General features: G+C 41.1%; 1 protein-coding gene across 1 annotated transcript; it reads right to left on the bottom strand.

Moving 5' to 3' along the window:
• Positions 1-607: 607 nt before the first annotated feature.
• On the bottom strand, positions 608-13,639 carry LOC132837452 (retinol dehydrogenase 8-like). Its single transcript, XM_060857126.1, has 6 exons — positions 13,324-13,639; positions 4,381-4,542; positions 4,018-4,197; positions 2,713-2,806; positions 2,429-2,612; positions 608-1,440 (listed from the first exon to the last, which is right to left on the bottom strand). The coding sequence occupies exons 1-6, from the start codon at positions 13,499-13,501 to the stop codon at positions 1,213-1,215; spliced, it is 1,026 nt and encodes a 341-aa protein (XP_060713109.1). The 5' UTR covers positions 13,502-13,639; the 3' UTR covers positions 608-1,212.
• Positions 13,640-14,107: the final 468 nt, after the last annotated feature.

The following is a 14,107-nucleotide window of genomic DNA, read 5'->3' as shown; positions in this document are numbered from 1 at the left end:
TACACACACACAAATACACACACACACACATATACTCATACACACATACTCGTACACACACACACAATCTATCTATCTATCTATCTATCTATCTATCTATCTATCTATCTATCTATCTATCCATCTATACACACACACACAAATACACACACATACTCGTACACACACACACACACACAAAATCTATCTATCTATCTATCTATCTATCTATCTATCTATCTATCTATCTATCTATCTATCTATCTATCTATCTATACACACACACACACACACAAATACACATACACACACAATCTATCTGTCTATCTATCTATCTATCTATCTATCTATCTATACACACACACAAATACACACACACACATACACACACATACTCGTACACACACACAATCTATCTATCTATCTATACACACACACAAATACACACACACACACATATACTCATACACACATACTCGTACACACACACACAATCTATCTATCTATCTATCTATCTATCTATCTATCTATCTATCTATACACACACACACACACACACATTTGGTAACTCTCTGAATATCACATCTGTACTTGAGTAAGTCTTAACAGTAACTGTTCATGCTACACATTTATAACAGAGTTTGTATTTCTATTTGTCAAAGTTCAACCTGTACATTTAGATCACAACCTTGTATTTATTTTGAAATTAAACCACATATATTCTATAATATATTCTAAATATTCACATATAATATAAAAAATATATTATTTCAAAATCAGACAGCAGATCTGACATAAACATGAGACTATATCAGTAAAGTCAACACAAAACACTGTAGAGTTTAAACCAGACTTTCACATCAGACTTCCCTCGCATCATCAATGCACAATGCAGTGACTTACAAACATGAAGGCTAACATCTTGTCTTAGGATTACGTCTGCGAGGTGACTGTTATAAGTCTGGTCCGGTTACTGGTTTCATTCTTCAGTTCCCAATTCAATATCAATCCTCATAAACAAGATCTTTTCCCACTTTTTTTAACATATACAATTGTTACGTACTATTTATCAGAAAAAACCTGTTAGAGTTTGTTGGTAAAATGAATCAGAAAGATCAGGAGAGAGGAAACAGGAACAGGAAACCCGGAAATCCACACAAAGACATCCAAATGTGTTTATATCAGCATCATATCAGTCTGTTTATTGTGTGTGTGTGTGTGTGTGTGTGTGGTTCAGTCAGGTGATATGGCACGTCTGCGCAGGCAGCTGCAGGTCAGGCATTTCAGGATGTTCATAGTGATGTGCATTAGCGAGCCAAAGTTAAACAGCAGGTTGTAGAAGGTGTGTACCGACAGGCCTCCCGTCTCATCGGCATACTTCATGGCAACGATGGGGGTGTAAAGGCTGTTAGTGAGGTTCCTGAAGCGAGGGTTTCTCGACTCGATCACCTTCTTAGTGCACTACAGGAGGGAAAAAACAGGAGGCATATTATGTTACTTTAATGCTTTTACATCACGTCGTACTGTATAACGTTTGATGATACTGACATCGTCGGTCTGATTTTTCTAGCCATGATTTTTTTCTAGCTTAAAGACAAGCACTTGTGTTTAAGTGTGGTAATTGTAGATGCTGTTAAACCCCTCCTGTGTCTAGTCAAGCACACCTGGAGGGCAATAACAGATGTTGAGGCTACATTGTTTCTGCTACATCTGCACTTCATTAGCAAAGTTGAGTCTAATTTAAAAATAAAAAAAAAAAGTTCTCTCATGGAGGAGCACGTTAAGGGCAAATCATCTCATATTCTCATACAGTATATAGGGATGACTACAGGGCACTGCATCTTGTTTTCCCCCGGGAAAAACAGCCATTAGAGCACTTCATTATGGTTTCTTGGACATACAGGATCCCTAAAGGGCACTTCATCAGGCTCATCAGACTTGGGGCACCCTAGAGGGCACTTACTCATGGTTTCTGTGGCATAGTGAAATCCTAGAGGGCATTTTATCATGATTTCATCGTAGAGGGCATTTCATCCTGGTGTTTATGGCATAGCGGCATCCTGGAGTGCACTTCCTCATGGTTTCTGTGGCATAGCGGCATCCTAGAGTGCACTTAATCATGCTTTCTTGGACACCGGGGTACTCTAGATGGTATTTCATCACACTTTATTTTTTTCTTAATTAAATTAAGTTCAATATATCATCATATATTAATTTTGGAGTGATTTTTTAAAATGTAGGTTCCATAAGCCGAAAGAAAATAGGCTTTATAAAAATGACATGTATCAACATTTGTAATTGCATCTTGGCACCTTAAATAGAAATTAAATCTAATGACAAGGTAACTTGAGCTTCTTTCCAAACAAGTGTTTAAACTTGTTTCTTTTACGGACGTTAATTACGGCCACGGAAAACAACACTCCAGACCACAGAAGTGCTCTCAGCTTACTTTAGCAATGTCGTCTGGCTTCTGCCCCATTGCCTCAAAGATATCGATGGAGGACGGAATGTAAACGTCCTTGAAGTATCTCACTGTGTCTGCGTCTGCTCCCGGAAACTCCATCTTTGCCACTTCTTCCATCATTTTCGCCTCAAACTCGGTGTGCACAGGCCCAGGCTCGATCAGAGACAACCTGTGGGATGAGAGGACAGGGAAGAATGGCGTTCTCGCTTTATCGCCTTATCTAATGTATTTAGATCTGATGTGTCCGTGTGAGGAGCCAGTATACAAACTTGACATTAAACTTGAGCAGCTGGACGGCTAAGCTTTCACAGAAACCCTCGATGGCAAACTTGGAGGCCGTGTAGACGTCATTAAACACTACGCCTGCGCAGACGGACACAAACATACATTATAAGGTATGAGAAGTTCAAGGCTCAGTCAGTCTGTAATGATGCTTTGAGACTAGATGGCACCGATCTGATTCCGAAAACTAAAAATGGTGGATCAGATATCAGAGAAAAAAAGAATGTAGTGTTTTCATGCAGTGTAAACAGACTTAATTATAGCTTTATGTTATGATCTTTTTTTTTTTAGTATATTTACACTTAAAGGTGGGGTCTCCGATGTTTGAAAGCCAATGTTGACATTCGAAATCACCAAAACAAACACGCCCCTAACCCAAATGGATCCCACCCCTGTATTGATAGCTCCGCCCACACATACATACGTAACCCAGGCAACTAATGGAAAGAAACGTGTCTTTATCATAGCTGAAGGGAAGAACAATACGATTGTAGATAAACAAACAAGCAAAAATGACACACAAGCATAATCATGTAAAGGACAAAGGCATATATTAGTTCTGTGTAACAAAGCAAAACCAACGTTACTCACCTATCGAGAAGGAAAAAAGCGCCTCGGCGTCTTAAGTAAAGTTGGTCACATATTCACAGATTGGAGTTTCCCGAGTCAATAACTCCTGAGCTAAACACTGTTACTACACAAAACACGGTTGTAGCTGCGTCTCTACATTACTACGATAGAAAAGAGGTGTTATTTGTGTAGTAACAGCGTTTAGCTCAGGAGTTATTGACTCAGGAAACTCCAATCTGTGAATATGTGACCAACTTCCTGCTCCTTCAGTTCTCTCCAGCGCTGGAAAGCTGATCCTATATTAACACGTCCTACTTCTTACCTTATCGTAAGTCTTTCTTCTCTTTCTTTGTTTTTATCCTCCATGTCAATGTTAAAACCGCTTTCTGCTGATGTCACACATGCGCACTGAACACTCTCTCCGCCCATATCGACAAGACACGCCCCTTTCTGCTCACTGGCTACACGTTTGTTTTGATTTTTGTTTAGTTTGTCGGCCCAACGCAGTTTTCTGAAGCGTTTCTCAAACAACGGAGACCCCACCTTTAATGCTGCCGTTTTGTATAAGTTGTGTTTCAGCAACTGTATTTTTAAATGCTTCTGCTTAAAAATCATTTTAGTAATTCATGTTGATCAAATGGGCTTCGATATTCAAGATTTCAGATGATATCGTGCCATCTCTATTTGAGACACTCTGATGTTTTGAACATCACCCATATTACCCTGCATGCCCATGACGCTGCTCATGACGATGATGTGCCCAGCTCGGCGTCTCTTCATGTCAGGCATGATCTCTTTAATCATGCGAACGGTGCCAAAAAAGTTAGTCTCGAACACCATCTTCATCTGCTCCAGGCTGATGCTCTCCACGGGGCCGAGCAACCCTACGCCTGCATTGTTTACTGCAGGGAGAGACGGAGAGGACGGAGGGCATGGTGAGCGATTAACGAAACTGGGTCAAGGTCAGTGTTTTCCTGCTAAAGTTAATGTGTAAAGGAGACACAGGTTTCCATTATAGTCTCTGCAGCGCAAACATAGTGACATGCGGTCAATAGCTGATGCCAGTCGTTATAGGAGAAACGTACTGAGGATGTCGACACGTCTGTCTTTAACCGCGCTGATGCACTGCCTCACTGAGTCATCGCTGCACACATCCAGGGCTTGTAGTGTCAGAGTGTTTCCAAAAGCATCTCCTGCAGCCTGCACCAGCTTATCCTTCTTCTTCAGGTCTCGCATGGTAGCGATCACTTAAAGCCAGAAAAAAATAAAGAAATAAAGAATCAAAGAAATTCTCTTTGCTGTTAAATGTAACATTCACTCATTTTCTACCACTTATCCGAACTACCTCAGGTCACGGGGAGCCTGTGCCTATCTCAGGTATCATCGGGCATCAAGGCAGGATACACCCTGGACGGAGTGCCAACCCATCACAGGGCACACACACACTCATTCACTCACGCAATCACACACTACGGACAATTTTCCAGAGATGCCAATCAACCTACCATGCATGTCTTTGGACCGGGGGAGGAAACCGGAGTACCCGGAGGAAACCCCCGAGGCACGGGGAGAACATGCAAACTCCACACACACACAAGGTGGAGGCGGGAATCAAACCCCCAACCCTGGAGGTGTGAGGCGAACGTGCTAACCACTAAGCCTAAATGTAACATAAAACCAAAAAAAATACATGAACGCTAAAAGACTGTGACAAACAACAACTTAGTAAATAATAACTATTTAAATGGAGTCTTTCCAATAAATATTTTGAATACATTGCTTGATGCATAGCCCTAGCTGTAGTGATCACATCTACCACTGCAAAACTGGGTTATTCTGTGAATTAAATAAAATAGCACTCGATCCAGCATGCGTTTTATTTATTTATTTATTTATTTATTTATTTATTTATTTATTTTTAATACTGGACACCAGCAGTTTATTTTCCTCACAATTTAATAAAGCCACAAGACACCTAAAATGCTTTTAATTAGCGATTTTGAGATAAATGAATAAAACAACATCTGTTTTGGTTGCAGCAAAACATGCTTGTGGTTTGAATGCTAAGCTGTTAAAAAATAAATAAATCCGTCCTCGACACAAAGAGTCTCTGATTAAGAAGTTCATGGTGTGCATGTAACTCAAATCTGAATCCAGTCATTAGACCTTCTACAAACCTGTGTGTGTTTATACAGCAAATGGTTCTCAGTAGGTCCTTTGTTTCTGTTTATTTCTCTCTCTCTCTCTCTCTCTCTCTCTCTCTCCCCCACACATACACTTTGTTTATTGCGCACCGGCACTAATTACATTAGGGCTGCAAGATAAAAAGTTGAGCTAATCGGATAAGCACTGAGCTGATCCCCTTCTGTACTTTGAACCTTTAAACATTAACCTAAAAAAACACTGCCTCGTGTTCAGAATCTGCCGCCGTCAGACAGGTCAGTCCGTGACTAACTGACATATTACACGATGGGTCTGTAAGTGATAAAAAACAGTTGTGTTAATTCACTTGGTAAATAGTTTAATGTGAATGAGGTTTTAGGTGAAACAGTTCTTAAAATGAATTATAATCATAGATCGTAACTGGAGACAGAAACAGGCAGACATGGACAATAATAATAATAATAATAATAATAATAATAATAATAATAATAATAATAATAATAATAATAATAATAATAATGCAGATACAGCACATGGTACTGAGAAGCAGCAAGAATAATACACATAAATTAATTCACCTTGTTTATTATTATTATTATTATTATTATTATTATTATTATTATTATTATTATTATTATTATTATAATAAGCTCCAGGATCCTATATGTGTATCCAGTTCGATCCAATTTTATTTGTATAGCACTTTTAACAGTGGACATGGTCTCAAAGCAGCTTTACAGAAATATAAAAATTTAGAGTCAAAATTTCATTTTTAAGTTTAAAATTTTAATGAATTATGTCACGTTTGTTTTGGCTTTTGTTTATTATTGCTATCAATAAAGAGAAACATTAATAATGATTGTGTCTCACCATTCTCATGGCCCTATCACATTTTGCAGTAAAGTTATGGAGCATAATCACACACACCACTTCTAATTTTGAATTATTTGGATCCAATTTTGACCTGAAGCTGTATCTTGGAAACTGAAGCCAATTAACACTCAGGACTTAATACTCCTTTATTAGTGACCCAATACTGGAAAATTAGGAACTTTCTTTTGCGAGGCTTTCCCTTTGTAGACTTGTAGACCTCGTGGCTTTCTCCTTCTATTGGCAGATCATTCATTCATTCATTCATTCATTCATTCATTCATCTTCTACCACTTATCCGAACTACCTCGGGTCACAGGGAGCCTGTGCCTATCTCAGGCGTCATCGGGCATCAAGGCAGGATACACCCTGGACGGAGTGCCAACCCATCACAGGGCACACACACACTCTCATTCACTCACACAATCACACACTAGGGATAATTTTCCAGAGATGCCAATCAACCTACCATGCATGTCTTTGGACCGGGGGAGGAAACCGGAGTACCCAGAGGAAACCCCCGAGGCACGGGGAGAACATGCAAACTCCACACACACAAGGCGGAGACGGGAATCGAACCCCCGACCCTGGAGGTGTGAGGCGAACGTGCTAACCACTAAGCCACCGTGCTCCTATTGGCAGAACATTTTGCTTCAAATTTCTGCTTTTTAAACTTTAAAAAATTTCTAAAACAAGCTTTGATATTTGTATATTTGGATTACTGAACCTTAACAATACAGAGTGTCTCAAATCCTCCACACACAGGGGATATCTATGTAACCGGATGTTCGTGAATGTTCATGTGCTTTCCATCTTACCCGTTAAAAGTCCATGCAACCTAAAAGTCCATGAGACAGCCAAGAGAATGCCCGAATGATTATTTCAATACATTCTTCTTTTGTCAAAGTACAGTACTGTGCAAAAGTTTTAGGCAGGTGTGAAAAAATGCTGTAAACAAAGAATGCTTTCAAAATGGAAAAAGTGTTAAACATTTATATTCATAAATGAACAAAATGCAGTGAATGAACAAAAGAGAAATCTAAATCTAATGAATATTTGGTGTGACCGCCCTTTGCCTTTGCCTTCAAAACAGCAGCAATTCTTCTAGCTACACTCGCACACAGTTTTTGAAGGAACTCGGCTGGTAGGTTGTTCCAAACATCTTGGAGAACTAACCACAGATCTTCTGTGGATGTCGGCTTTCTCACATCCTTCTGTGTCTTCATGTAATCCCTGACACACTCGACGATGTTGAGATCGGCGCTCTGTGGGGGTCGTGCCATCGCTTCACGCTGGTTTGAAGGCAAAAGGTAGTGACACCGAATATTGTTTTGATTTAGATTTTTCTTTTGTTTGCTCACTTTGCGTTTTGTAAATTGACAGAAATAAACATACATTATTTATATTTCCGAAAGCATTCTTTGTTTACAGCATTTTTTACACCTGCCTAAAACTTTTGCACAGTAATGACTTAAAAATATTTGATAGACCTTCTGTAAAAAATCCTTAATTTCACCTAGATATAAAGACTATTCTGATATGCTGTATAATAATAATAGTTTAATAAATAAATGTGTATTTTAGTCACTATGGTAAGATTTCTGCAGAACCTTCTGTACCGAGCTTGATCTGCCAGGTTTACCGCAGACGTGATTTAGCGACCGTCCTGTCATTAATTAAGCGGCTAAGCAGCTTTCTTCTTCTTCTTCTTCTTCTTCTTCTTCTTCTTCTTCTTCTTCTTCTTCTTCTTCTTCATTAAGCTGCTGTATCCATTCTGGCTTACTTTCTGTGGAGCCCTTCTTTCTTATTTTTAAATATACAAAAGTAAACATGATTGTGAGTGCAGGGCTGACCAGCACGACTCGCATCCTAGTTTGTGATTCTGACCAACAAACGTGAATCAATCGGTATCACATTCATCGTGAAAGACGTGAGAGCGCATTAAAGCCGGCGTGTACAAACCAGGCACAGCTTTAACATGCTGCACTGAACAACCACTCTATTATCCATGCTGTTATTGTGGAATAAGACTTAAGACGGATTAGATGTTGCTGAATGGGGTCTCGCAGGGATTGTTTTGTTGGGTTTAATTCCCTTCAGCCTGCACAGATCGTCTCCTGCTTTTTGCTGTGAAATGGGTGGAAGTGCATTTCGGAATTATTTTGTCTACATTCAAGGCTACAATTACAGTGGGTGGTTAGTTAAAGCTGCTCTCATTGCATTTAGTTAATTAACATCTAGTTGGATGAATGGAATTTCCAGTGTTTGTTTGGTCACAAATGGAGAGAAATGAACATTGGAGCTCGTACTTTAACATTCTAACAATTCGTTTAGACTCGGAAACGATGACTCAAAATTGTAAGAATGACTTATTTAGGTTCAGAACAAGGCAATGTGTGGAACCAACCCCATGAAAGGAATTCTTTACTACTAAAAGGAATAATATAACACTATGGTGTACAAAAGCCCTATGTTCATTGAACCTGTGTGTGTCATTTTAACACATCGAGAGCGCATTCAACACGGTAGGTGTTAGTGTAATATACTGTAGCTATGAAAATGAACTAATTTTACCATTTGAACTAATGGTTATTTTTGCAATCACAGACGTCAACGCGAAATAAAGCAAACTCTGCGATATAATTGAGGAGCTTGTGATTTTCTGCAGATTTGGGCCGAGAAGTGTTTTTCGCTTCCTGTGTGGTGCATAAGTACAACTATCCTAGAAAGTTATTATTCATTCATTCATTCATCTTCTACCGCTTATCCGAACTACCTCGGGTCACGGGGAGCCTGTGCCTATCTCAGGCGTCATCGGGCATCAAGGCAGGATACACCCTGGACGGAGTGCCAACCCATCGCAGGGCACACACACACACTCATTCACTCACGCGATCACACACTACGGACAATTTTTCCAGAGATGCCAATCAACCTACCATGCATGTCTTTGGACCGGGGAGGAAACCGGAGTACCCGGAGGAAACCCCCGAGGCACGGGGAGAACATGCAAACTCCACACACACAAGGCGGAGGCGGGAATTAAACCCCCGACCCTGGAGGTGTGAGGCGAACGTGCTAACCACTAAGCCACCGTGGCCCCCTGCTCATAGTACTCAGAAATAAAAATTCATCAGAGCCATCATTGTTGGAGTTATTACCAGAAAGTTATTACATATGTGGAATTCTGTGTTTGTAATATCACTCATTTAAATAGTTTTTTAGTTAATTTTTAAAGATTTAAAATTTTAGAAATTTTAGAAAAGATTAGAAATTAAAAACAATTCTTTAAAAAAGCCTCAAAATCAATCATTTGTGGCCGGAGCATTCGAAGTGATAAGTGATTTAGTTCTTTTATCCCACAGCAGTGGGCTGTATATAATTTTTTTATTGACTAAAGAATGTCTTACATTTATCTGTTTCTACTAACATTTAGTAATGAATTAGATTAAGTGCAGTAATATAAACGGTCAGAGCTGCTGAGAGAAAATGAAAAAAAATAAATCAACACCTTCTGACCAATTAGAATGAAGAGTTCAACAGGACTTTTAATCAACTAAAAAAAGTATGTGACGTGACGTGACGTGACACACAGCCAAGTACGGTGACCCATACTCAGAAGATAAATGAACACATTGAAGACTAATTTAATCCCATATTTGTTAATTAAACGCTGTAAACTTTAATTCCGCCCTGTAAGAGTTCATTCAGTCTGTGTTTTAATGTGACACGGTAATGGTTCAATGAACCGTGCAGATGATTCACTAACACTTCATTTCAGCTCATTCGATCCTGTGTTCATTCAATATGTACAAATTCTATTTATTCAACACATTAAGGGTTAATTCAGTAAAGTAAGGGTAAGTGTAAGATCATTCAACCCTTTAAGCATTACAACCCTCGAGGCAAACTCCTAATTCATCCCTATAAGTGTTTACTCTCACTCACTCTCACTCATCTTCTACCGCTTATCCGAACTACCTCGGGTCACGGGGAGCCTGTGCCTATCTCAGGCGTCATCGGGCATCAAGGCAGGATACACCCTGGATGGAGTGCCAACCCATCACAGGGCACACACACACACACTCTCATTCACTCACGCAATCACACACTATGGACAATTTTCCAGAGATGCCAATCAACCTACCATGCATGTCTTTGGACCGGGGGAGGAAACCGGAGTACCCGGAGGAAACCCCCGAGGCACGGGGAGAACATGCAAACTCCACACACACAAGGCGGAGGCGGGAATCGAACCCCCGACCCTGGAGGTGTGAGGCGAACGTGTTAACCACTAAGCCACCGTGCCCCCTAGATTAAAACAGACATTGATAAATGATAGGCACAGGCTCCCCGTGACCCGATGTAGTTCGGATAAGCGGTAGAAGATGAGTGAGTGAGACTTTTGATCTACAGTATAGTTGAAGAATTAATTCAGCCATGTACAGTTGGTCATTTAATGCTTTATGATTTTTTTTCCCCCTGTGTTTAATTAACACTTTAAGAGTCTCTGTCTTCATTTAACTATGCAGGTGTTAAACCGTATTTTAATTTAACCCATTAAATTAATTAACTAAAAATATTTGTGTTAAAATACACAAAGTGTTTATAGCTCATTTAATTCTAAAAATAGGAATTTACCTGTGTTTGTTATCAAGTGTGACCAACTATGTTGGTGTTAATTTAATGTTTAAAGAGTTAACTAATCGTGTTGGTCCTAATGTAACTTTGTAAGTGTTCTAATGATCTGTTTTAGTTGTGAATTGGTTTATTTATTTTTTATTGGTTTCTTATTTATTTATGAATTTAGGTATTAAATTAATTAACTGTGTGTTAATTTAACTGATTATATAAAGTCATTTATGCCTGCAGTTGTTAATGTAAGTATGTAGAATAGAATATACAATACTGGTGTTAATGTAACTGTTGATGAGGTCATTTAACCCTACAGATGTAAAGTGAACCATTTCTGTGTCTGTGTGAAATGTTTAGGTTTGAATTTGCCTGTTTAAGTGATAATATTAACTGTATGGTGTTCATTTAATGCTTTAGTTCAGTGATCCCTGTAGGTATGACATTATTACTGTAAATCTGAATTTCAGCTTCTGGGGTTCATTAAAAACATCCTTTTCCTAAGTGTAGGTGCTTATTAAACATGTATACGTGCTGATTTTAACCCTATAAGAGTGTTCCAGCTGTTCCAGTCTCTCTCTTGTCCAGGTCTCCAACTTTGTCCCTTTCCCCAACACACACACACACTCTCTCTCTCTCTTTGTCCAGGTCTCCAACTTTGTCCCTTTCCCCAGCACACACACACACACACTCTCTCTTGTCCAGGTCTCCAACTTTGTCCCTTTCCCCAGCACACACACACACTCTCTCTCCCTTGTCCAGGTCTCCAACTTTGTCCCTTTCCCCAGCACACACACACACTGTCTCTCTTGTCCAGGTCTCCAACTTTGTCCCTTTCCCCAGCACACACTCTCTCTTTTGTCCAGGTCTCCAACCTTGTCCCTTTCCCCAGCACACACACACACACTCTCTCTCTTGTCCAGGTCTCCAACTTTGTCCCTTTCCCCAGCACACACAGACACTCTCTCTCTCGTCCAGGTCTCCAACCTTGTCCCTTTCCCCAGCACACACTCTCTCTCTTGTCCAGATCTCCAACTTTGTCCCTTTCCCCAGCACACACACACTCTCATCCAGGTCTCCAACCTTGTCCCTTTTTCCAGCACACACTCTCTCTCTTGTCCAGATCTCCAACTTTGTCCCTTTCCCCAGCGCACACACACTCTCTCTCTTGTCCAGGTTTCCAACTTTGTCCCTTTCCCCAGCACACACACTCTCTCTTGTCCAGGTCTCCAACATTGTCCCTTTCCCCAGCACACACACACTGTCTCTCTTGTCCAGGTCTCCAACTTTGTCCCTTTCCCCAGCACACACTCTCTCTCTTGTCCAGGTCTCCAACTTTGTCCCTTTCCCCAGCACACACACACACACTCTCTCTCTCTCTTGTCCAGGTCTCCAACTTTGTCCCTTTCCCCAGCACACACACACACACTCTCTCTCTCTCTCTTGTCCAGGTCTCCAACTTTGTCCCTTTCCCCAGCACACACACACACACACACACACTCTCTCTCTCTCTTGTCCAGGTCTCCAACTTTGTCCCTTTCCCCAGCACACACACACACACACACACACACACACACTCTCTCTCTTGTCCAGGTCTCCAACTTTGTCCCTTTCCCCAGCACACACACACACACACACACACACACACACACACACACACACACACACACACACACACACACTCTCTCTCTCTTGTCCAGGTCTCCAACTTTGTCCCTTTCCCCAGCACACACACACACACACACACACACACTCTCTCTCTTGTCCAGGTCTCCAACTTTGTCCCTTTCCCCAGCACACACACACACACACACACACACACTCTCTCTCTCTTGTCCAGGTCTCCAACTTTGTCCCTTTCCCCAGCACACACTCGGGCGCATTAGACACGCCACTAAAGTCCACCACTGGCGGCCATAAAGGGCGCTTTGTGCCGGAGAAGTGGCTTGTTAAAGAACTGGCAGTGTCTTTATGAACTCCACCGCATCACCGTCCCCTAGAAACCGACCTTTCACATGCTAATCACCGCAAAACGGGATCCGTGAATTTAATCGGTGCAAAGATCGCAGCTCAGTTGCGCGCGAGAGCGAGTGAATCTGCGCGAGGATTCGCCTGATGTCGACCTTTGGCGTGGAACTAAAACCTATAAACAGCAGATCTAAAGCTCCTGCTCATGTTCAACTTGTGTGCAAACTGCAAAACAGTTCCCAGTGAGTTACAAAAACAATATTAGACTCTAAACGCAGCAGGTTTCTGTACTTTGCTTTCTTTCTTTTTATCTAAATGATATAATAAAATCTGTGGTACAGTTTCAAAGGTTTAAAGGTATTTGCTTTCTGCTACATAAGAAATGAAGAGTTTACCATAATAACGCTTCTGCTCATCTTTGGCCAATAGGACGGCGATCCGCAGCCCAATCCCGGAAGAACAGCCGGTAATGAGGACCACTCTCTGGCTCGCGCTCGCCATGACCACGTCGCGCGCTGCCGACTCTCCGCTCCTCTCTCTCTCTCTCTCTCTCTCTCTCGCACACACGTTCATATACACACACTCTGTCACTATCCCTCACACACACACACACACACACACACACACACACACACACCAAGCTTAGTCACCGTGAGCTCAGAAACTAAAGCGGATCCCAACCCGAGGGGCCCGTGGGATTGCGCGACATGGTCACATGGCGACCTATGATTAATGCGCACTCTAACAAGTACACCAAGGTCACGTTGTAAGTATACAATTACTGATTGTGTACTGCGTTCTCAGCACATCAGTGACACTGACATGTGTGTGTGTTGTGCTGGTCTGAGTGTACAGTATGGAACACTTTCTGCACTTCTTTACATCCTGTAGATATGTAGGTCTGATTGCATGTTTGTAATCTGGTGTGTGTGTGTGTGTGTGTGTTGTGCTGGTCTGAGTGTACAGTATGGAACACTTTCTGCACTTCTTTACATCCTGTAGATATGTAGGTCTGATGGCATGTTTGTAATCTGGTGTGTGTGTGTGTGTGTGTGTGTGTGTGTGTGTGTGTGTGTGTGTGTATAGTATGGAACACTTTCTGCACTTCTTTACATCCTGTAGATATGTAGGTCTGATGGCATGTTTGTAATCTGGTGTGTGTGTGTGTGTGTGTGTGTG

Source organism: Tachysurus vachellii, chromosome 21 (assembly GCF_030014155.1).
Source record: "Tachysurus vachellii isolate PV-2020 chromosome 21, HZAU_Pvac_v1, whole genome shotgun sequence".
Lineage (NCBI taxonomy): Eukaryota > Metazoa > Chordata > Actinopteri > Siluriformes > Bagridae > Tachysurus > Tachysurus vachellii.
Note: the sequence above shows the minus strand (reverse complement) of the source record. Positions and strands in the feature narration are given on the sequence as shown.

What these genes read in the sequence shown, in the direction of transcription:
- LOC132837452 (XM_060857126.1), bottom strand. Translation starts at nt 13,501, where the DNA reads ATGAACGTGTGTGCGAGAGAGAGAGAGAGAGAGAGAGAGAGGAGCGGA. An exon ending in CAGACGTGTCGACATCCTCA is followed by an intron (nt 4,198 to 4,380) that starts GTACGTTTCTCC and finishes CTCTCCCTGCAG; the next exon opens with TAAACAATGCAGGCGTAGGG. An exon ending in CAGCGTCATGGGCATGCAGG is followed by an intron (nt 2,807 to 4,017) that starts GTAATATGGGTG and finishes CCGTCTGCGCAG; the next exon opens with GCGTAGTGTTTAATGACGTC.